Source organism: Streptopelia decaocto, assembly GCF_964273445.1.
Source record: "Streptopelia decaocto genome assembly, chromosome: 1".
NCBI lineage: Eukaryota > Metazoa > Chordata > Aves > Columbiformes > Columbidae > Streptopelia > Streptopelia decaocto.
The window spans coordinates 200,129,695-200,154,094 of NC_138663.1; the positions used below are offsets into that span (position 1 = coordinate 200,129,695).

General features: G+C 48.9%; 1 protein-coding gene across 1 annotated transcript; it reads right to left on the reverse strand.

Annotated features, from left to right (window-relative positions):
- Positions 1 to 635: 635 nt before the first annotated feature.
- ENDOD1 (endonuclease domain containing 1) lies at positions 636 to 8,495 on the reverse strand. Its single transcript, XM_082071565.1, has 2 exons — positions 8,013 to 8,495; positions 636 to 2,180 (listed from the first exon to the last, which is right to left on the reverse strand). Exons 1-2 carry the CDS (start codon positions 8,304 to 8,306, stop codon positions 1,047 to 1,049), a joined length of 1,428 nt encoding a protein of 475 aa, XP_081927691.1. The 5' UTR covers positions 8,307 to 8,495; the 3' UTR covers positions 636 to 1,046.
- Between the last annotated feature and the right edge of the window lie 15,905 nt (positions 8,496 to 24,400).

Consider the following 24,400-nt stretch of genomic DNA (forward strand, 5'->3'; position numbering starts at 1 on the left):
CCACTCTGCACATGCAGGAAACCCAGGAGGATCACTTTTCCCCAGAGAGGTGTGCTTTCAAAACAAGCCTCGGAAGGATGGCTGTGATATGACCCATCCCCAACCTGGGCATCAGCTCACAGAGACCTCAGGCATGTAAATACTGCTGCATGCCTGGGGAGCTGTCAGCTCTCAAGGGAGGCAGGGCAGGCTGGCAGCTGATTCAGAGCCAAAAAGTGTGACTACCAGATGCTGCTGGGCTTCGGAGCAGGCACAAGGGCTTCAGGGCTGGGACCTTCAGGGAATGCCACATCTTGAAGCTTCAGGGCTTAGACCTTTAGTGGTCACCAGAGAAGGCCTGGGGAGAGATGACCTTGGTATGGCTAAGGGAAAATGTTTTCCCACCACGCCAAAGAACATGCAGTGGGTCTTTTCTCACAGCAAGATCCACACGATTTCCACTGCCTGGAAAGGCCTGACGACTATGAGATACACCCGTTTGCACCCCCTTCACCATGGGACCCTGGTGCAATGAGCAGTGCAACCAACAGCAGGACCTCGGCCCAACCCTTCCTCACTCCCCACCACTTCCCAGCCCCAAATCCTTGCACCTTCACCTCCCTCCCCCTTCTCCAGGTCCCAGCAAACCCCTTGTAACTAAAATCCTGCCCTGGTCGCCACCTCCTCCCTGGCAGTGATGGGTTTCCATGGAGCTCTCTGCCAGTGCGCAGGTCTCAGTTTTATCTTTGCTGAAAAGAAATAACCTCGTAGCGCATTTAGCATGTGTCTCCCAGAGGAAGCATGTTGACACCTGAAAATCATAGAAACTTTGTGGCCTGCACTGATGAAACCCAGACACTTTACAACAGACCGAACTTGAGTTACAATGGTGGCATTCCCCAGCGACATCACCTCGGCCTTCTCTGTTACTCCCCAGTTGGTTCATTATTAATTATGTCACTACAATAAATACCAGAACAAAATTAACAGCATTTGGCCACATATCTTAAAGCATTGTCCCGCTCTTCCTTCTCTCTGTGTCTTTGCAGCCTTGGTATCCATCCCTGTCAGTCATCAGAGGAGATTTTAGGGACAAATCGTTTGAGTATGTGACCAGCCAGGTAATAAAAGCCATGCAGAAGGGCGGCTGTGGCATCGATGACCAGCGAGAAGGTTCCCCCGATGCCGGTGGCTATGTCTTTGAGGACGGAGGGAATGGCACAGATGGACTGGTAAGGGAAAGCAGCGAGGTGAAGGACAAACCCCACAGGGATGCTCAGGATCTTGCAGGTGAGGGTCACCACATCTTGAACAATTTGCAGGAAGCCCAGGAAGATGTTGACGATGACCCTCCCCACGTCATAGGGGATGCTGATGAGCACCATGCTGATGGCTTTAAGGTAGGACACCACCCCTTTCCACAGGCTGTAGACCCCATCCAGGACTGTAGCACCAGCCCACTTGATAACAAGCCACAGAAAATAAAACACGAATTTCACGAGCTCCACGAACACGTAGATGAGGAGTTCCAGAAGTTTGATGAAAGGGGTAGCAATGATACCAGCCACTTTTCTCACCAAGCCACTGTCTTTGGCCTCCTGGTTATCACTTGTTTCTACTTGCTCTCCAGAGCGGATCTGACTGACAGCTTGAAGTATTGCTTCTGTTTTCTCCTGGCTTTGGTTGTCTTCCCCACAGCTTCCCTTGAACAACTGAACTCCTGTGAGAAGCTGCTTCTCCAGCTCTCCCACTGTGAGGTCCACCAAGCTGTTTTCATCATTCACTTTTTTCACTAGTCCCAGGGACCACCCCTGCGGAGCGTCACAGCAGGCTGCCAGCCAAAGGGTCTCTGGCACGGACACCTTGCTTTTAACTCGGGTGCTGGAAGGAATCGCGCCTGCAAGGAGATACAGATGATCCTTCTTGGAGCAGTGAGGGACCAGCGCTTGCTCCACTACCCTCCCAATGTCTCTGTGCCAGCTCTTGCTCAGAGATGGGCTCAGAGGCACGGCGTTCGTGAGTGTGTAAGTGGCCATCTGGAAATCCTCCTCATTGAGTGAGCTGGGATTGAGCAGCCCTCGCTCATAACCGGAGCCCACGTAATCTGAGGTCAGAGCTTGATTTGCACCAAGGTTGGCCACAGTGCCAGCGACATCAGCTTCATGCACCATCTCATGCAGGTCATTTTCTGGATCATCTATCTGAAAGAGTAGAGAGCAAAGTTACTGGATGCAATTTGACTTCCTAGAGCAACATGTAAAATGGGCCTTGAAGTATGTTTTCCATTATGACCACTACTACATGCTGTGCCTCAGACCACATCCTGCGCTCCCTCCTTATTTTCCTTGCAGTGCTTCAGAGGAGCTTAAGCTCTGCTTAGCTGCCTTGCCAAACACATAGGTTTAGGCTGCAAGGGATGCTTGCATCTCTCCAGTCTGGTTCACAACACAACACAACACAACACAACACAGCCTCCAGAAGCCCACCAGCCATCCTGCACCAAGCTGCTAATGTGTGGTTTTCTTTCTAGAAGAGATATTGAAGACCAACAGATGGCTTGATTTAGGCCCATGTTCTCACCTCCTACGGTGATGGTACTTCCAGTTCATTTAAGCACCTACTGTAGCACCTTAAGTCTGTCCCTCTGAACTATCAAATTCAAGCCATGAAGAAAAAGAACAAAACAAAGCACAGTATATAAGATGCCTAGAGAAGGCATTTACTTCCTACCACTAATAGTGTAAGAACCCAGAATGAAGCCGGGCACCATGTCAGGTGAGCTGAACTTGCCTGCCTCGAACACAGACATGGCAGTGAGATCCCAGGGCTTGTCATTAATACTTGGAACATCACGTCATTAAGTCAGAATCTCATCCTTCGTGACTGCACACCTCCCGGCGTAACACGGGTAAGGACACCGTCACCGCAGGTCCTTGATGGAATCTGTGCACCTGCTGTGTCTGCCATTCCTGTGCTGCAGAGCCAGAGGCAGCAATTGCTGCAGCAGTAATTTGGTCTGGAGTCCTGCACATGGGAGGTAACCAGCAGTGGGAGCAGGAGCACCAAATGACAGGGTGTGCTCAGGTCTTTCACTGGTGGCCACAGCTCTGTCTGCTTCTTAATCTCTCCTATTGACACTGCCGGCAGCCGCTCCCAGGGGTGCGCCAGGTTGTCATTTTCTTCCCTAAATTAGAGGGTGAGTGTGTTGGTAGAAGCTTGGGGGTGGCAGACGGTGTCTGGCAGTCGCTGCCTCTTATAGTCTTTGTTTCAGGGGCTGTGGCCTCAGCTCCCAGCACTGTGGTGGCCCAGTTAAACCTGCTGCCTTTGCTCCTGGCCTATAGGCTGTTTACTGCACCATATAATATGCACTCTGGAGACACTTATGGGCAGACAATTCATCTTCTACCTTGAATCACTCCCCAGTCACCCTTGCCCATCCCTTGGCCATCCTGCAATGCACTTGACAGACAGATGGCCATGTCTGTCCTTGCAACCTCACCCAGAGTGCCGCATCACCTCCTTGCAGCTCTGCAGCAGCTTTTGCCGAGAGCCAGGGTGGAAGGGCCAGCGCCAGCCCCTGTCAGCAGCTCTCCATCACCCTGGAACAGGACTGAGCTCTGGCTGGCCTCCTGCAGCCCCCCACCCCCTGCGGTCCAGGCTCAAGCTCCATCTGCACCAGGGCTGGTCACAGTGCCAGCGCTGGCCGCTGCAGAGGGCTGCACTACCTCCATCTCCTGCTAGGAGGTTTCTTGCACTTCATTTGGAAGCATCTGATGCTTCTTACTTCAGGACTGGAAGGGTCAAAGTGCTGATGCACAAGTCATAGCTTTTTCTAAATGCACCAGTTAAAAAAGGCTTATCCTGCACTAATTCTGCTCCTCTTGCTCAGTCACCCCGAGCACATGGGCTGCAGCTGGCTGATGAGGCCGAACATTCTACATTCCACAAAACCACTGTCCCTTCCTGCCTCCCCAACCCATTCTCCCTGTCCTGATGAGACGAGGGTGCTGGGACACAGGATGCACCTGGTGTGTTTAATCCCACAGTGCGTTGAGAGGGGAGCGGGCACGGGTGCAAGGCTGTGCCTGGGAACTGCCCCCCGTGCTCTGGCCCCTTGGAGCCTGACACCCTTGCAGGGATGCCCATCCCTTCTCGCCCCCATGGTGCTGCTGCAGCCCCTTTCTGTATCAGGACCCTGCTGCCTTCTGGACAAAAGGAGACAGTGGAGGGGGCCTGAGGTGTGGTACCATGATGACATGTAGACCCAAGATGCGTCAGCTCTTCCTCCTGTTAGAGATTCCCAGCCTGCCTGAAGCAGATGGTATAAATTTAATTTTCTCTGTTTATGAGCTGATGCATGCAAACCTGGAGGTGCCTATCAAGAAAATACATCTCGGGTTACCTGTTCAGCGGCAGGCTTTTGCACATACCATTAGGATTGTTTAGGTGCAATTAAAACAGAACATGACAAAAATGCGTCTGTGTGCTGTCCATGCGTAAGGCTCTGACATCATGGAGTTATGCTTATAATAACTCATATTATGGTTTGTAATAACTCATGTGTAACTGGGGTTTTCATGCCTCCTCCAGCTCAGCCCCAAAGGCCAGCTGGCTGCAGCACTGCATCTAATCTGCATTGCAAGGTACCCTTCCCCACTGCTTCAGAAAGATTTTGGTCTGTGTCACCATCAAAGCAAAGCTGCGTTCATGGAGTCAGCCATGAAGCCACCAGTCCAAATAATCTGCAACAGCCACGGGCAAGATCCAAGCAGGCAGGTAAACACCTCATTCATAGGATGGGGGTTTAAAAATAAATTGTGCATCTGGACACCTGTATGGATGTGAGCACCTAACAATATTGATGTGTTGCAAGCAAGAGGGGCAAGCAGCTTCCATCAGGTTTGGTCATTTACAAAAGTAGGACACTTATATCCCACCTTCCCCATCCCAGTACTTGGGATTCCAGCCGAACTTCAGCATCCCACTCCCCTCACTACTGCCTCAGACAGGCTCACGCCTTTGATTGCAGTGAAAATATTTCATCCAGCCTTAGCGTGGGACTCATTTCTCAGGGAGGAGGCACAGTGCACCTTACGCCAAGGTTTCTGTTGTAGGATGTTCACACGAGAGGCTCTAGATGTACCTGTTTCTCCTGATTGTTTACCAGGAGAGGTGGCAAGAGTAGCTCAGAGGTGACTATACTATAGCTGGGTGATGCAAAGCCCACCTTGGTCATCTGGCTGGTGGGAGTCATCAACCAAAGGAAAACACACAGTGATTCATCCAGCCCCTCATATGTTAGGACAGAAAAAGCAATTCCAGAGTTTTCCATCTCTCTCTAATCCACAGAAAGAGTCAAAACCATAGGTTTTCAGACAACTGAAACAAGACAAGGTAAAAGCCACCTAAGTGACTTGCTCTCAATCCATAGGAAATCTGTGGCAGAGCAGGTTTTCAGACCTGAGCCTGGAGGAGTCAGCCTACCCTTCCTGCTCTCTAATTTTTCACTAATTGCTGAATTAATTTGCTGTTTCCAGCTGTCAATCGGGCGGCGGTGGCACTGACATTCCTCACACTTCTCACCCAATTACTGCCTCTGTGCTACATTTGGCATTTGTTTCTTGGGCAGGCATTCCTGAGGAGGGAGGCATGCAGGGAGTGAGACCATACCCTCACCACTTACATCATTACACACACACAGAAAAGCATGTGACAGCCCCGAGGCCCTCACCAGGGTGCCGAGTGTGTTTTTACAGCAAATTCGTTCTGCTTGCAGTGCTTCTGCATCAACACGTGCATGCACGTAGGCATAAGCACACGCCACTGTGCAGCTGAGCCAGCTCATACCCAGCTGTCCCTGTCTTGGCGAGGAAATTACCCAGAAAACAGGCAATATAACCTCATGGGGCTATGCTGCAGAGCAGGTGTGGCTAAGGGTTCCCCTCAGCAGCCATCTGACCTTCCTAACCAACTGCCCTAGCCTTGAAAGGAACACACACAATGGGTATGAAGTCTCTTCTCCACTTTCACCTCCCAGGCAGTACCTGAGAGGGGCGTATGTGCTTATTTCTTGAGTCATAGGAACTTTTCATAGTCCTGATTTCTTCCCCTTACAGATTCTTCTGTTCTTTTTTTTTTTTTTTGCTAATAGTTTTCTGTCTCAGACTGACATTCCTCCAGTGAACCACAGAGCTGCTTCCTCCCACCTCCAAGACACCTGCATTTCAGCAATGGGTGAAGGGGACCCATTAGTGTAAGCTAAGAACGGACCTACAGTAACCCATGGGGATGCTCTGAAGAAGCTGGAGCAACTAAAGGTAACACCTGGCCAATTACCTCTAGGGCTGCAGTAAGTTTTGGTGGCAGGAGACACAAGGTTTGAGTCTCTGGAGTGCTGGCAGGGATGATTAGCACTGGAACAGGCTGCCCAGAGAGGCTGTGGAGTCTCCTTCTCTGGAGACACTCAGAACCTGCCTGGACACATTCCTGTGTGACCTGCTCTGGTGAACCTGCTTTAGCAAGTGGGTTGGACTGGATGATCTCCAGAGATCCCTTGCAACCACAACCATTCTGTGGTTCTGTGATTCTGTATGACAAAATGAGGGGTGAAGAGGGATGGAGCAGAGAGGGCAGGAAAGCCAGCTGGAGCAATGCCCACTGCTCCACAGCAGGAACAGTTTTCAAGACAGCCTGAGCAGGTCTGGAGAGTCAGACCATGAGGAACAGGAGGAGATATGGGGGCTGGAGATGATGAAGGCTGTCAGTGGCCAAGGCAAATGGGATCTTATCTCTGCCGCTTTGCCTGGCTGCCTCCGTGGCACTGACCAAAGAATCTCACTTGTCTTGGTCCTATTTGTGCTTTAAAAATTCATCACCCTTCCTCAACTCCACAATGGGAGAGTTTGCAGAAAGCATCCCTCTGTTTTGAAAGGGCAAGCAGATACCTCCCACAGCCATCTGGGAAGTGGAAGGAGAGCAGACCAAAAGGCCCTTGGGACCTCCTGCAACTCCAAACCCAGCCAAGAGAGCAGGGAGGCAGTCCAGGGTGAAGACAGGGATGCAGGATCTCCTGTCTTCACTGCCTGTGACCTCATGGCCTCAGTATCTCATCACCCCCCATGAGGACAATCAGCTTAGCAGCCATTCCACTGGAACAGGGGTGAGCTCTGATTCTGGCAATGTCCAGCACCCTAGGGCCCGCTCCCAACAGGCTGTTCTGACGCTGCAGCAGTTCTGCCCTGACCAAGCACCCTTGCACGCTGCCGACCTGTCCTGAGCTCAATAGGTGGGGGTAGCTTGATGTTTGCTACAAAATTCCCCATGATCACTGCTGAAAAACCAGAAACACAGCCAAAAAAAAGAGGTCATGCGTACATGTTCTCCTAGGGCACCAGCAATTTCCATTTTTTAAGGATTTTCTTTAAATTTAACAACCTTATGGACTTGTTTAAACATGCCAAGTGTCGGGGGAGACAAAGACCACTGAGGTGCTGGAGAAATTAATTTTATCCTGCACACTTTTAACCCAACTGAAGCCTGCAGGCTTCTGGACACAACAACTCATTTCCCTATTGGCATCTGCACCACAGCAACACAAGAAAAAGCTGCAGTGTCAACTTGGTGAACCGCAAATGTATGTTTTATCTCTGTGCAGTGAAGCTAAAGGGCTCTTATCAACACTGCAATCACGATTGCAACAGAACAAACTTAAACTTGACACTGTGATGTTTGACCCTGCTGCCCACCAGCGCTGCTCCCTTCCTGTGGGAGCAGACTCGGCTGGACAGACCCGTCAGCTGGTGTAAAAAATTACTTTCCCTTCCCAGCTTTCCTTAAATGCCCCATGGGACAAGGAACTATTTGTTTGCTCAGTTCCAAGCACAAAAATAAATTCTGCTCACTTTAAATTAATATCAGAAGAAGTTCAACAAGCAGAGCTCCTGCCTCCTTTGCAAAATCCTATCACCAGCTTCACCCCAGGGGAAATGTTCTCCGGGAACATTTGCTTTTCAGTGAAGGAAAAGCTGACTTACCTGTGGTTCGACCAGCCAGTTTTCCTCCTCGTTTTGGGCTGGCTTTGTATACTTAAAAGCTGAATAAAGAGGGATTTTGTCCTTAGTGCTGTAGAGGGTTGCAAAGCGTGGCTCTTTGTTGTACTGCTGGCAGATTTTCACATGGAACGGCTCCGTAAATCCTTCAGGTGGGACTTGTCCCGGGAAAAACACGTTACACTCAGCAAAACCAATTTCATCCTCTCCAACAACTCTGCCCTGGGAAAAGCCTGGGAAAACTGAGATGCAAAGCAAAAATACAATTGACGTCTTCATGGTCCACTCCCCGGAGCTGAGGGAAGCCCCGTCTGCCTCCGCTGGGTACGGCAAAGGACCTGTGCTCCGAGTCCACCCTGCAGCCGAGCCAGAAAGCGTCTGGAATTCGGGTGTAGCGTGCGAGGGAAATGAAACACGAAACCACAGCCGATCCCTTCGGGGAGCCAGCGCTTTCTGCCGGCAGCGCCTTGTGAAACTGAACGTGCGCCCGGCTGCGCTGACACACGCTGCGGATGCCAAGTGCCCGCGGGAGATAACGCCGAGCAACCTGGAATCATCGGGGCTGGCCGGGAGGAGGAGGAGGAGGAGGAAGAGGGAAGCCCATGGCGGGAGCTGAGCAGCACCGGCTGCCCATGCTGGGGCTCAGCACCGGCGGGGGTGTGGAGTGCTGCATTGCAGCACAGTCCCCGGCAGGAATTTTGGCTGACGCAGCCAGAAATCTTCACGAGGCTGCCAGGGTGGATGCTGCAAAGTCAGATTCATCGCCCCGAAGAAGGTGTTAGGTGCCCTGTCTGGCTGTGAGCCTGGCCAAAGGAGAGGGAGAGAAAGGGGAGAGAGAGAGGAAAAGAGGTGGCAGGGTATTGGAACTGCTGGGAATGCACTTTGCCCCTTTTTGGGGTGTCTGTCATTACTATTGCTGCCAACCACGTGCTGCTAAGGTACCTGGGAAAGGCATTCTCCTCCTCCTGTCTCTTCCGGAGCTGTATGTGGCATCCAAAACCCTTCAGTATCACCTCACCTTGGCAGACCCTCCCTCAGAAGAGATTAAAAAGAGGCAGAAAGATGAAGACCCTTGGATCACATACCCCTAATCAACACCCACCACTGAATATCTTGACCAAACCTATAGAATTGACAAAAAAAAAAAAAATATCTAGAGAGAATGAAACTGCTTCTCTGAGTTTGTGAGCAGCAGAGTGACCACCTGCCCAGTGAAGAGCTGCCTGTGACACCTTGGCTACTGCTGGGTAAAAGGCTGTGTTCCTTCAGTGACTGCAAAAATTAATGTTATCAGAACAGTGGCGATGGAAAGGAGACTACAGAGCAGTTCCTCAGAGCGAAGAAAAGGTGCATTTTCCCACCCAATAAGTTAGATATGATCAGCTGTGTTGCCAACAACTTAAAAAATTCTGTGTGCCAATAAGGCACGAGTCCCTTCTGTAATGTGATTTCCAAGCAAAAAACTCCAAGTGATACCAACCCACAAGTGTTTTGCAGATGAGGTAGGAGCAGTCTCTATTGCAAATGACAAAATGAGACAGCGGATGGTTAAAGTTCCTCCTCGAGGTCAGAGAATGAGCCTGTAAAAGCACTAAAAATAGACTAGACTCTAAGACTATCATACCTCTACTCAGAGATGACTTCTAGAAGTATTGAGGCAAGGAAATACGTCAGCACCTCTTGGTGTGGTGTTATCAGCTGGAGGGAGACAGAGACAGGCTGGACAGGCTGGGGAACAAGAGGAAATCTAGTAAGTGGGCTTGGTTTGGATCCAGGCAGGTGCCTGGTCACCCAGCCCTGACAGAAAGAGTTAGTCACATTCAGGAAGGATGATGGAAATGAAAGCACAGACACAGCCCAACCTGATGACAGCAGCTCCAAAAGACAGGCTTAAAATTTCATTTTCCTGAGTGCAAAAAGCCTCTGGGGAAATCAAGAACTGAAGCTAAATCTGAGCTATTAGATGTTTTTCTGATCCCTGGCTTGCAATTACCTGGGGAACAGAGGACAATATTATCTCAAGCGCAGTAAGCCCTGCTCCTCAAGCAGATCTAGGCCAGGCGATGCCTTTAAACACCCCGCTCCAAGACTGGCACATGTTACCCCAGGGTTGGCATGGTCCCCATCAATGAAAATGCAGCATGAGGTGTCTCAAGATGAGTAGGACAGTGACCAGCATGCTGAGCAGATCGATGATTTCCACCAAGAAACAGGGACGTCCTGCCTCTGTCCTAGACCTGCACATCAGCCTCCCGCCTCCCAGCAGCACCGCTGTGTCACTGGGATGCACAGCCCCAAGCTGTCTGCTGAGCCTCAAGAGCCTCTTAGCTGCTTTTTGGGAACTGAGAAGAGAACTTTCCTTTCAGGCTGTGAGGTTGCCTGCCTATTTAGCTCTGTATTTACCAGCAAGTGGATAATCCTTGACTCAGTCTGAAGAAGAAGAGCCTCATCCTTTCATCTCCTATGAAGAGCACCAATGAAGAAGCCAGCATGGAACCCTGTTCCTTTACTCCCCAATTCCTTTTTCTCTCCAAACAAGGCCCCTCTCCAGTTTCTACCTAATTTAAGATAGCTGTTGCGACACTTGAATGTGAAGCTGTATATTTTTCTCTGTTCTTGCTACTATCACTGTTACTTAAAAGTCTAGGGTGCCATAATCATGGTGTGGCACTCACTGTGCTGGGAAGATAAAGGCCAAAGGACAGCCCAGGTCTGGGAAGATCGCTGTCTCAGCCAAGGGATCACAGACAGAGGAGACAAACAGTGAGATGGAGTTGGTCAGAGGTTCTGATGACTGGGTGCTCCAATAGCATGTCTGCTATCACAAGCTTTTATAGGCATTACAGGGGGTGATGCTGATAAGGAGTGATTGCCCAGGGAGGTGATAGATGCCCCATCCCTGAAGACATTCAAGGCCAGGCTGGATGGGGCTCTGAGCAACCTGATCTAGTTGGAAACATCCCTGCTCGTTGCAGGCGGGTTGGACTAGATGAACTTCGAAGGTCCTTCCAACCCAACTCTTTTATGATTCTATAATGTTTCTAGGGCTTGATGTAAAAAAGGAATATTAATATTCAATCCAAAACGGACCTAAGGTTGTTTATGTGAGCAGAAGGCCTCTGGGAAAATGCACATTGGGTTGGAAGCAGACACTATGAGACACCAGCAGTGTGGCCTCACAGGAGCTGGGGCTGCCTCCTCCAAACCCACTGAGGGGCAACAGTGCAGGCACCTCATGTGTGATGTGATGGAGGAGAGGGAACCCAGGGAAGATGCAAAGAGGCAGGTGGTGCGGTCAAAGGGACATGTGAGAAAAGTGATCTCTCAGTGGCAGGCAGAAGTGTGTGGGTGGACAGGAGAGGCTGTAGGCAAGAGACTGTAGGGACACAGAGTTTTGAAGGCAAACCAGAGAGAGTGGAGAGAGGACAGGGCAAGAAAAGAGGTAAGTATCCAGAAAATGGTGCTGACTGGGAGGAAAAGGAGGCGACTGGGGCAAAAATTAGAGTTGAGGGAGGATCTGCATTGCTTAACAACTGGAGTACTAAGGAAAGGTTAAGAAAGAAAATGAATGGAAGTAAGTGTGAGGAAATTGAGGGTCAAGTGAGGAGATACAAGGGAGCTGAGGAAAGCTGTTTTCTTCTGTGATAAGAAAATGAGGAGAAAACATGAGGAGGAGAAGGGGGAAAGTAGAATGAAAGGAGGTTTTCATCCATCTTCATTGACATAACATGGAAGACCAGTCCTCTTCCTCAAGGGTCTTCAGCACCAAGACCAGTGTCTCAAAGAAAAGAATACCTCCCTGAAAAGTGAACCCGAAAAGCATGCCAGCATCCGAACTCTTCAGCCGTGAAGAAGCTGACGGGCTTTCCCACACTGTGCCTGCAGCCCTGTCTCTGTTCACACGCCTGACACTGGATTTGCTACAAATAGCAAATCTTTCTCCTCGCATGCCTGACCCCTCTAGTCCAGTCTTTCAAAACATTCTTGACTCAAAATATTTTTGCAGGCCGGATCTCCTGTCTCCTACCACGACCTCTGGGCAGGACTGTGGTGCTGTATGTGACTGTCCCATTCTTCTGAGAAGGAAAGGAAGAAGAAAGTGTCCCCAAGGGCAAGCAGTCCCACTGGAGAGACACTGTCTGATTCAGTGGAGATACCAGAGATGGGCTTGGAGCACGGCAGTGCCAGCAGACATGCTATGGCATGTCAGAGAGCACATCTGCCTCCTCTCTTTCTCATGGGGAAAGAGTCTCTTTTTAAAATTAGCTTAAGAACTTGGTCTGGGAAAGGAGCCCAGTGCTGAGCTAGGGAGAAAAGTAGGAGTGAAACAATTTTCCTGCTAAAACTGAGAGATTCAAGGGCTGCGACAGCAGAACAACAATAAACTCTTTGGGGAAGATCTTAGCATCATGCTGTTGGGATTTTGATTCCCCCTTTAAACCAGGTCCTGATGCCAGTCTCTGTTGCCTGCTTGTTAGGTATTCACACAGACATCTGCACGCCTTCCCCACAGTGCCCTCGTGCTATGAGGAATGTCCCACCACCCACAGTGCCGCTTTGTTGCTCAGCTTCTGCCGTGATGCTCACAAACAAGAGTGGGTCAGCGAGAGGCAACTGACCACCTGGAACTGCCAGGGATGCTGATCTGGCTCCTCTGCTCCCTCACTTGCTGTTCCTCCTGCCCGCACTCGCGGTCTCCAGCCACAGCAGCCGGTGGATGGCTTGAAGTGGTGTTACAGCTGAAATCCAAAGAGTAGAAAAAATTAGGGGATTTAAAAACATAAAATTATGGAGGAGGTTGACTGCAGTGCACAATCAGAGGAAGAGAGTGACAACTGGGAACGGTGAAGCACCCAGACACACGGTGCTCTGGGCAATAACACCATTAGGACAGGGACCAGTTCTGGGTTTGTGCAATAACTTGCACAACGGGAGTTGGACAGACACCTTGTAAACCATGAAGGACAAATGCATGCCATAAATACTGAATAAAATTAGTGAAATCCAGAGGCTACATCCTTTGGCATTGTATCTCAGCCTTCAGACTCAAGAGATCTCTTCGTCTTCAGGCTGTTAGAAACAAACACGACAACGATCCTGTGCTTGACAGCAGAAGTGGGATAGATTTAGATTAGCAATAAAAGGCAACATTTTTAATAGTGCAAGAGATTAACTATCAAAACAAGTAATTTAGAGATGTGCTGAAAGCTCCACCACTTTCATTCTTTAAATCAAGAGATGCTTTTTAACACAGTAACAACTAAAATAAAATAATTGATGCTTCAAATGTAATGGCCTTTGGTTTACAGATTGTCAGTTGGTCAGAGCCACAACAGTCCTTTCACACTTTAAATCTGGTTTGGACAGGAAAGTTACCCACTTGCATGCTTTTGTTCTAGGTATTATTAGGGACTTGTTATTATTTGTTATATTTTAGTTTTTCAAAAGTGCGGTGCAATTCAGTCAAAGCTGAGAGTTCGCTGTGCTGGGTGAAGGCAAGGTGAGACAGCTCCTGACAGTCTGCATTGAAAGAACACTGATGAGTGGGAACAAAATGAGAGGCACAGACTTGTTAGGCTTGCATCATCTCAGAAGGAGGAATGAGAAAGCCATAATCCTTGAGAAAGCTAAACCTGCTGGCAGGATCCAGAAGCTTTAATCAAGAGGCAAGATAGCAGCCGCACCCAGGACTGCCTGGCTCCAGTAACACCACTGTGTTTTGGAACCAAGGAGTGGGAGGAGTGAGATGCTCTACATTAAGGGTTTGGCCAGACCCAATAGATGGAGGTGAGGTTCCAGCTGCTCCCCAGCTCCAAACCCCTTCGTGCTGCTTGGATTGGCACTGAAGATGCCCACATGGATCCCAGTCATCCCCATAGCCAAGCAGGGGAGCGGGCACTGCAAGGGTGTGATTTGCATCATCCTACATGGCCAGGTGAGGACGACATGGCACCTTCCAGACCTGCCTCTGTATCTGCGCAAGCTGTAAAATTAGTCCAGGCTGTCCACAGCTGGTCAGACAAACCTTGGGCAGGACTTAACGTACTGCTGCCACCACAGGGATTTAGCCCCTGAAAAATCAAGTGTGTTGGCTGTGCGAGGGAAGAGCGAGCAGAACTTTCTCCATGCTCCTTTCAGGCCTTGGCCTTGCTACTGAAATAGGTATTGCAAGTGCTGCTGGGCGTGAATGTAATATCATATTTTCCACATGTGTTTCTTCTTGGCGGGTAATGCCTGGGGAAAGATTCAGATGGGAAAAACACAATCACCAGTCCCAGGATCCCATCGCTGCCATGAGGCACGGGTTCTCCCCTTAGAGTTCCCAGAACAGCATCGGTGTACGACAGCCAGGACAAAGCATTTCCTCTAAAAAAGGAAAGCAGCAGTGCTTCTAGTCACACTGACAGCAGAGTGGCAGGAAGTATTGTCCTTAAATTAGTGCTTTAAATAAATGGGTGGCTGGTTGGGGCTGTAGACTAAATTCCAAGTGTAAAACCTGAAGCCTTTCGACAGCAGACCTAGGAGATTCCTAAATTCAAAAACAGCCCAGAAGAGATGTGCTTTGCAGCATCTCAGAAGAGATCTGCTGCAAAACTGTCTGACTTGACTTTCTTGGAAGAGGGTATTCACTTGTCCATGACTGTGTGACACTTGTCATGTATTGGGCTGAGGAGCAGGAGTCCCAAATACATGGTTCATCAGGTGATACTCAGGGTGCGCTCAGCTTCAGTGCTGTAGTGTCTCGTGACTCGACTCCATCCCCACAGCAAAACACGAGATCTCAGGGCAGGTGTTACAGATGTCCAGAGGATGCAGGAGAACAGAAATCAGAGAAGCCAGCACATTACACAGGGACCCTCATAAGCCAGACAGTCACTAGGACAAAGTATAAGGCTTCAACACCACTTTGCGAAGAGAGTTGAAAACCTTCATATCCTCAAGATCTGTAGCCCTGAATCCTCTCCTGGCTGCAGGCACTCAAGGAAATGAAACTGACTTTGTTCTCTCCCTTAAGCTTGGTACCAGCACCCAGGAGATGGAGGTTTTAGTCTTACCTCCATCAGGTTTGGGGTCAACTGTCTCACTCTTACAAGAGTTCTCCAGTCAGTGTCCTGGGCTGCTTTCTATTGGACTTTGCACAAACAGTCACTTACAAAGTCAGGAGGCAAAAGACCTTCTGCCCTTTAGTTCTGTAGTGAAAGCACCAGAGCAAGAGACTCGTGGTCCAACCTGGACCACGCTGCTTATGGTCCCCCTGAGCAGCAGCCCCTGTGCCCATGCTACAATATGGTGTAGCAGCCAAATGAACCAGAACCCCCTGGGGAGCACTCCAGCCCTCTGCCCTTTCCCCACCACAAGGCAGTGCATAACCACTCCTGGTGTTTCTAACTGCATAGCACTGCAGCTGGTGTGGAGTGCTTTGAAGCCTACCTAGCACAGTTTACAGAGCTCAGAGCTGGGAAAAAACACAGGAGTTGGAGTTGTTGGAGTAGGCAGGCTCCGATGCAATGAAAACTTGGAGCGAGGAGAGATGCAAATAGTGCAGAAAGCACATTCATCACACGCCAAACATTCCTGTGCAAGCCCTACCCCCACAGGCACCAGCTCCATCAGTGCTTCCCTCTGCAGCCACTCATCCATCCCACCGTAGTGATGTGGTGGGACTCCCCACTGGTGGGATGCAGCACTTTGCAAAGGACCGGGACTCCTCCCTCTATTCCTGCTTAAAATTTTACCTACAAGGATGGCAAAACATAGAATAATTTTGGCTGGAAGAAACCCTCAAGATCATCAAGTCCAACCATTAACCTAACACTGGCACTAAACCATGTTCCTAAGAACCTAATTTACACGTATTTTAAACACCTCCGGGGATGGTGACTCAACCACTTCCCTGGGCAGCCTGTTCCAATGCCTGACAACCCTTTCCATGAATAAGTTTTTCCTAATATCCAATCTAAACCTCCCCTGGCACAACCTGAGGCCATTTCCTCTCATACAATTGCTTGTTACTTGGGAAAAGAGACCAACACACTCCATGCTACAACCTCCTTTCAGGTAGTTGTAGACAGTGATAAGGTCTCTCCTCAGTCTCGTTTTCTCCAGGCTGAACAGCCCCAGTTCCCTCAGCTGCTCCTCATCAGACTTGTGCTGAAAAAATACAAAAAAAAGCTACTAAGGGCACTCTAAGGTAGTATTGGGTAGGAGTGATGAGGTTGATGTGCTTCACGTGCCTGTTTTTGCAGGGACAGGTGTGAGATGTGGCTGCTTTTGCCGTGGTCATGGTAGGTGACAGGGCAAGGAGAGCAGGAAAGGGAGGGAGAGGAATGCAATGTTCGGTTTCAGTTACTAATCCTCAGCAGCAGTGATACTGAAATACAAAGAGTCTTGCCAAGACAAGGCACGTCTGCAGAAGGTGTTGGCAGCACACACCTTCTCGCTGCGCCCCAAGTCTACAGGAGAGCATCAAATGCCCTGTTCAAAAGGCCTCCTGCTTCTGCAGGTAGGGCTTTGCTTACACCCACCACAGAGCTCCAGATGCAGGAATTTGCCACCACAAATCCTGAACCAACCAACGCTGCTAATCAGGTTTTGATACTCCTACCCAGCACGAACCACTTAAACTCCAGCTCAACACCTCCTGCTCCAATGTCCAAACCCAAAACAGAGATCAAAACCCAGGAAAGGAACAAGTTTTGCCAGGTTCATCTCACTCAGGAAGGGCTTCAGTCATGGTTGCTGATCTTGTAGGAGAAGCCCGCCTCATCCCTAGTCTGTGCCCTGCAGCAGGACCCGGTGTACAAGTCTAGCTCAGAGGTGATGGTTCTGATGGTAAAATTACATGGCAAAGCCCTCTGGACTTTGCAATACAGGAAATCAAGTTTCATACCCTGCTTTTACATGGGATATTGCATCTACAAATCACAGTGGAAAAGCCTTTGGTCCCTTATCCATGTTTTCAAAAAGAATGGCATGTAGGACTTGGGGGGAGGGGGTCAATTTTTCAAGTTCCCCAGGCTAGTGGCAGTGCTGGGGAGAAAATACCAGCTTCCTGAGTGCCAGCCCTCTGCACTGACACAGCCCCACGTAAGGAAAAGGCTCCCTCGAGGCCTCAGCAGATAAAATGCTGTGAATTTGCAATCAAGAACTAAAGGAGAATCAACCTGGTTGGTCCCACTTGTGGGTCAGGAGTTCATTGTTTTCCAAGCTGTTGTTCTTTGTTTTCATTTGAATCAGAGTAAACTCGCTGCTGCCCACGTCTGAAGGAAACAATGAGAGTGGCTGAGACTCTTCCAAAGCCAGAACTGCCTCACTACTGGGCGAACCCTGTGCGCAGCAGGCTAGTTCAGTAACTAAAGGATAACTAAAGGTTACTATGGATAAAGCAACTAAGGATAACTAAGAATACCTAAAGGTTATCACAGTGGTTAAGAGAACTCACCTCTGGCCAATAACAAATAGAATCCTCTCCAGGAAAACATGATACATTCTATGGCATCCTTGGAGGAGGTGGGGATTGATCCTACAGCTGTTCTTCTTTTCAATGAGTTTGAGGACTGCGCTACTCAGACATTGCTGGAAAGGAACCTGAGTTGGGTTTTAACTTGGTCAGGATGCTACTTAGCTGTTTAGTTCTACTTATAAACTCTTCCTTGTATTCCTGGTTTGGACACTTGAGATAAATAAGGAGAGTCTGTGTTTCCACACTGGCTGCTCTATTCCTTACAGCCCCATTTATAAAAAGTACTTAGCTGCATCTCAAAGCTTTCAGTAACAGACATTTTAAATCCAGAAGGATCTCATCTAACCTAATCTCACCTTTGGAACAAAACTGCTTGTATTGTTTTACCTTGTAACCTCAACATCTTCTGCCTGCCTATATAACATACCAAGGAAATACAGAGCAGGATTTTCCAAGCTTGTCCAAGACAGGTGAGCGATCACCTCCCAGATGAACCTGTCACCGTCCACTGAACAGAAAAGGAGCTTTAAAGATTTGCCTGCACTAGATACCTCACTTGCCTGAAGCCCTGTAAGAGTAATCCTAAAGTTAAGGGAGAACAGAATGTAAATTGAGGACTGACTCAGAAAGAAAATATTGATAAAGAGCTAAAACAGAGAAAAAACTTGTAGAGTAGTATGGGTACCAGCTCCTGATGCTATTGCTGAAAGTTAGAGCTGCAGCTGACTCTTAAGAGAGACAAGAGAATCTCCACTCTCTGGTTGAACACTTCACTGGTTTCTTTGTTCCACATTTGTATGGAGAAGACAGAGGGAAAACACGCAAGTCCAAAGCTAGAGCCACTGTGGTGCATGGACAGCCGGCCCTTCCTTCCGTAGAACGCTGGCTTTTCAGAGTCTGGGCTCTGAGCTACTGAGACTCCTCCCAGTCAGACTGAGTCATCGTCAGCCAGCATTAAGAAAAGGATAAAATTAGCTTAGCTATTAGTAGGAATGTTTGACTAATAAATAAAACAGTAGGAAATTTTTGCCTAACAGTGGATGCATCCACGCAGAGGTATGTCCTGGCTGCTTGCCTGGATGTAAATACTGCATGGCTAAAATTATTTGCTTTGTCCAAGCTCTAAATAAAATTGATTTGGTAGGAACAAGAGAGCTTCCATGAAACTCAGTGGGGCCAAGAAGCATGAGCTGTGTCTCGGGGCATCACTTGTTCCTCCAGAACCCTCCCTCCCCAAGTCCCCAAGTGCTTTTTGGTTGACATCACGTCTCACATTGAAAGAGAGCTGGGATCTCAGTGGAGAGCTGTCAGCATGGGGAAGCAGACAGGGAAAAAAACAGTAAACAGAACATGTATTCAAAACCAGTATGTCGGACCTGCAGCACTGGTCCAGCTGGTTTAATGGCTGGTAAAGGAGCCACAGTCTGCAGCATCTGGTGACAGTCATCACCGCCTGGGGCGGGATCCAGATCGGGTCCTCATCCTGTGCCTTTTCTTGCAGGGAATGAATTCCTGCTCTCTCTCAGGATCTTCCCTCCCTTGTGACCAGGTCACAGGTCTCTCCCTGCTGCAGAGCAGGAGTTCACACCTGGTAAATCCACCCAGGACCCGAGCACTGAAGGCACAAAGGCATGAATGGGATGGGATGGGATGGGATGGGATGGGATGGGATGGGATGGGATGGGATGGGATGGGATGGGATGGGATGGAGCACAGGAGCAGAAAGCTGGAGAGACGGTGCAGTGGGAGGTGGGAGGGAAGAGGTTAAGTGCTGGGATGACTTTGTGAGCACAAGGAAGCAGCAGCACAAGGTTTTTACTGTCCCATAGCAGCAGGGAGGGTGTGATGGAGAGCTAAACAGCCAGAATGGCCTCATCGGAAAGCAGCCCCAGGCTGACTCACCGCTTGAGTCACAGCCTTGCCCGGCCTCTATTCTATTCCCAATGAAGGAAACAGCAACTTCCCACAAACTTCTTTTAAGGCTGCTGTTGGGATGCTGAGCATTCCTGCATGAAGCCTCCACTCCTGACATTTCCCTGTGCCCTTCCCTGTCTGTAGCCCAGCGGCAGGCAGGATCCTTCAAAGCACGCGCTGTCCCGAGGGAGGAAACGCGCTGCAGCCTCCCCAGAGCAGAAATGGGATTTACGGCTGCTCGGCCCACGCAAGCTGTGCCCTGGACGGCAAAAGGCGGGCGCTTACAGGCAGGGAGGCAAGGGCAAAAATCACATTTCCATTCTGGCACAGAACCCCTGCCCTGCTCAAGGAAAATGCTCGTGTTCACAGTACCACGCTGCTTTGCAAGAGAAGATGGTTGCACGCCCTGGTGCTGTGCTTCAAGGGTGGGCAGAAGACAGGCCCAGAGCCAGCAGTGGGAGACACAAAAATTCAGGAAAGAAAATTGCCTGAACTAAATTCCCATGTGGATTCAGAAACAACCAGTGAAAAGTAACAATTAAGAGTAAGGTTACAGACAGAAGAAAAGGGGAACTAGATAGCAAAGAGTATATGTGAGAAGCTTTACAGAACAGAAAAATGACACAGGAAATGGGTAAAAAATCCCTGCACTGGCAAGGCTGAGAGGGTGTTTATAAAGTCCCTTAGGAACATAAGCATTCTTCATAACGCTACAGGCCAAGAAGTAGATGAGAAAAACATTAACAAGGTTCCAAGCAGGCACGAGGTTTCTAGAAATGTTTCTGTTCTCTTTCAGGATGCGATGTCTTTTGCAGTCTTGCAATAATCTCAGAGAAGAGCCAGCACTTAGGTGAGAGCTGCACCTAGAGCACGGAAAGAACCACGGAATATTCGTCTCTTGGTGTGATCAACATGCAGATATAAAATTGCACTGAGAATATGTGCAGGTACCATAAAGAATTTGGGATGGTAGCTAAGAGGCCATGGCAGTGACACCAGTGAGGGATTTCTTTTCAAGATAGACACCTTTAACACAGCCAAACACATTAATTCATCTCAGTGCAAAGACTACATAGAATAGAAAATTCCAGAAAGAACCTTGGAGAAGAGAAGGCTCTGGGGAGACCTTATTGTGGCCTTTCAGCACTGAAAAGGGGGAAAGAAAGGAAAGAAAGGAAAGAAATGAAAGAAATGAAAGAAAGGAAGGAAGGAAGAAAGAGAAAGAGAGAGAAAGAAAAGAAGGAAAGAAAGGAAAGGAAGGAAAGGAAGGAAAGGAAGGAAGGAAGAAAGGAAGAAAGAAAAAGAAAGAAAAAGAAGAAAGAAAAGGAAGAAAGGAAGAAAGAGAAAGACGAGGAGACTTTTTAGCAGGGCCTGTTGTGATAGGACAAGGGGTAATGGCTTTAAAATGAAAGAGGGGAGATTCAGGCCAGACATGAGGGAGAAATTTTTTTACAATGAGGTTGGTGAAACTCTGAAACAAGTTTCCCAGAGAGGTGGTAGATGCTCCATCCCTGGAGACATTCAAAGCCAGGCTGGACAGGGCACTGAGCAACCTGATCTGGGTGATGTCTCTGCTCATGGCAGGGGAGTTGGACTGGATGAGCTTTGAAGGTCCCTCCCAACCCAAATTGTTGGGACCATGGACACACAGCTGGACTCAAGCACCTGTAGGGGTATGGGGAAAAAGGCCAGTGTGATCCTCAGACAGATAAACAACCATGTAGAGAGCTGGGGTCGGAAAGTTATTTTATCTCTCTAGTTCACTTTAGCAGAGCTGGTCCTGAAACTGTTCTTTCATCTTCGATGTTGATAAATTGGATAGAGAGCAAGAAAAAGCCCTCAAATTATTGGTGGGAGGAAGGAAATGATTCTAAGAGACTGGAAGAGTCCAGTCTGCTCACCTTATCCAAAGGCAGCTGGAAGAGTAGATTACAAAGTATAAATACCTGGTGAGAAAACAGGCTTTTAAAATTACCAGAGAAAGGCACAACAGGCACTCATGGTTGGGAATATAGCCAAGTGAAATTAAAAATAAGGGGCCGTTTTAAACTGTGAGGATAATTAATCACTGGAGGAAATGATCAAGGGAAGTGGTGACTTCTCCCACTTTTCATGTTTTCCCTGCAGCACAGAACACCTTTCTAGGAACTGCCACAGCCAAATTGCTCAGCAAAGGAACAACGAAGGGTACATCCCTGGTGCCAGTTCCTGTCTGCAAAGAGATCCAAGGCTTAGTGTGCCACAGGAAGAAATAAGTAATCAGCCTTGAGCTGCGTTGTGATTAGAGCAGGCATGGGAAGGGGGAAGACCTGGGGTTTTGTCATTGTCTGCTTGCTTATGTTATCTGATGACATTTTAATGCATAATCCAGGAATTCCCACTTGCTGCCTGTACCACTGAACTTGACTGGTGCTCCCTTGTACCTATGAGTTCTCTTTCTCAATGAACCTTTCAATCCCTTTCCTGACACTCAGCCAGTCTGCTTCAAAACCGTGGGGAGAACATCCCCAAATGCAAAAGCATCTCCACGTGCAGGGTCGGCCCTGCTCGGGAACAGGCTCCAGGATGTGCCCGGAGGGACTGAGAGGCTGGTAGTGACATCCACAAGTGCTGGACATGCCCTGAGAACAGTACTGGATGTAAGGTCTCGGAGCACTTGGGCTGAGGGATGTTTCTATTAGGTCCTGGTGAGAGCATGAAGCTAAACTTCTTAGACTTAATTTAAGCCTAAACAAGTTCTATTTTAGGCAAAACTGCATCTTTAGAGAACTTGAAAACCAAATGTTGTGGACCTGTGGAGGTTTAGTGCCTCTGCCGCAAGACCAAGTAGGGATTTTCAAGAGTCTGGACTCAAGCACCTCCACTCTGCCAATATTCTTCTTTGGTGCCCAAGTCTTCTAAGGAAACCAAATCTTTGAGCATAAAACACATCTGTAGCTATTTGTACTTCACTTCGATACACACAAGTTGGGAGAGGGGAAGCACCTTTGGGATGTGGGAATAATTTTGGCCAAAGATACCGAGCCACTTTAGTATTCAAAGAATCATTATACCGGTTCAGAGCAGGGACTGTGCTAGGTTTTTTAGCTCTCATCTTCAAATAATCCTCCATGCAGAGACCGCTTGCTATTTGCTCTCACCCAACAGCAGAACTCTCTTCAGTTTTTTAATTCTTTAATCAGGACTTGATACCTTTTGCCAGACAGACAGCAAAACTGAACAGCAAGCACTGCCCTCAGGACATGTTACTGAGCAAACTACAACATTCTGCTGCAGCAAGACAGTTCAATTAGCATAGTAGCTCCTCCTGATTTAAAGTCCACAGATTTACAATCTATGAATAACACCCACCATCACAAGGTGACCTGCTGATTTCAGGGTACTGTGATCTGCAGCCCAACAATACCAAATTCCCAACTACCCGTCTGGGAAGCCAGGCTCCTCTGTGAGGTTTAATCTTGCGTTTAAACTGCCTGTACTGGAATCAATCATAAACCCATTTCACAGGGTGCGCACCAAGGCTTGCAGATAAGAAAATGCAGCGGTCATTACTTGGTTACTGACAGGTGTAGGTCTTAGGAAACGACACTGTGATTATTATTACTATTTACCTGACTTCTTAGTAAAGCTTTACATTAATGACAAACTGCTTAAAATAATTGCTTTCTTTGTATGCCAAGGGCCCCCTTCTTCCAAGTGCTTTCTCTGAAAACTCCCTGACCCAAATGGTGTGATTTACATTGTTGCTATAGCTCTCTGGAAAAAAAATCTCTTTGGGGACCTCTTGTGGGCTCTCTTCTAAATTGCACGCTCTTCTAAAAAGCCCGTGTTAACCTGTAGATACATCGAAGAGCCTTTTGCTTCACATGCCCTCATGTGGATTTGCCGAAGTTTGATAAGAAGATGCATCTAAAAGCAAAAACAGGAGAGAAACTGCATTGTAAAAGGAGGAATTTAATGCCCGAATGATGCTCATTTACAGTTTGGCTTCTTTACAGAGACAGCAATGAATATACATAATGTAAATTTCGTTGTGAGGGGACTTGCTGACTGTGGTGCTCAAGCTAATGTTGCTAATACAGACCTCTGGGCAAAGAAAATGACTGATGGGCACTCCTCCTTCCTCCACCTGCCTTGTTTTTGTCTTTTCCCCACAAGGATCCCAACCCTGTCTCCTTAACCTTTTCCCTCCTCTGTGGCTGTTCCCTCATCGTTCCAGTTCCCCCCCCATTGACACCCAGGGTGAGCACTTTGAACTCACAGCATCACAGAATGGTTGGGGTTGGAAGTGACCTCTGGAGATCATCTAGTCCAGCCCACCTGCTAAAGCAGGTTCACCAGAGCAGATCACACAGGAATGTGTTCAGGTGGGTTTGAATGTCTCCAGAGAAGGAGACCCCACAACCTCTCTGAGCAGCCTGTTCCAGTGCTCTGGCACCCTCAAAGTTTTTAGCCATGAAATGCTGCTTCACATCACTCATACATCACACTTTTCCCAGACTCCTATGCCAAGCCAGCAGCCTCTGGGCAGGCTCCTCTGATACACCCAACTTGCCAGTCTATTCATGAGCTAATTTGTGAGAAAAGGCCCATCAGTGGCTCACCCCAGCAGGTTACAGCTATGGTTGTAGTGCGGCCCTCCCTCTCCGCCTGCCTGTGCCCCGGCTTCCCCTCACGGCACCAGGCCGAGCCCCGCGGCCTCCACAGCCCGCCGAGGGGGCCCTTCCCAGGCAGGAGCAGCACAGGACCACGGCCTGGTAGCACCTCAGGGCAAGGCCCTTCTCCAGGGCAACCGCGGGTCCGCAGGACGGGCGCCCCAAGCTCCCTGTTCCGAGCTGGACTCGCCCGGCCCCGCTCTGAGGAAGAGCAGGAGGAGGTCACTATTGCTATACAGGCAACAACGCTGTCACCGCACTCACTTCCGCCTCGGTAGCCATCATGGCGGACACGCTCCCCCTCCCTCACGTGACATTCTCTCCAACCCTCTCTATGGTAA

Bases quoted from the DNA above. Each gene is read 5' to 3' on its own strand.
- ENDOD1 (XM_082071565.1), bottom strand. From the start codon at position 8,306: ATGAAGACGTCAATTGTATTTTTGCTTTGCATCTCAGTTTTCCCAGGC. The intron at 2,181-8,012 runs GTAAGTCAGCTT...CTACTCTTTCAG, and splicing joins ACTGGCTGGTCGAACCACAG to ATAGATGATCCAGAAAATGA.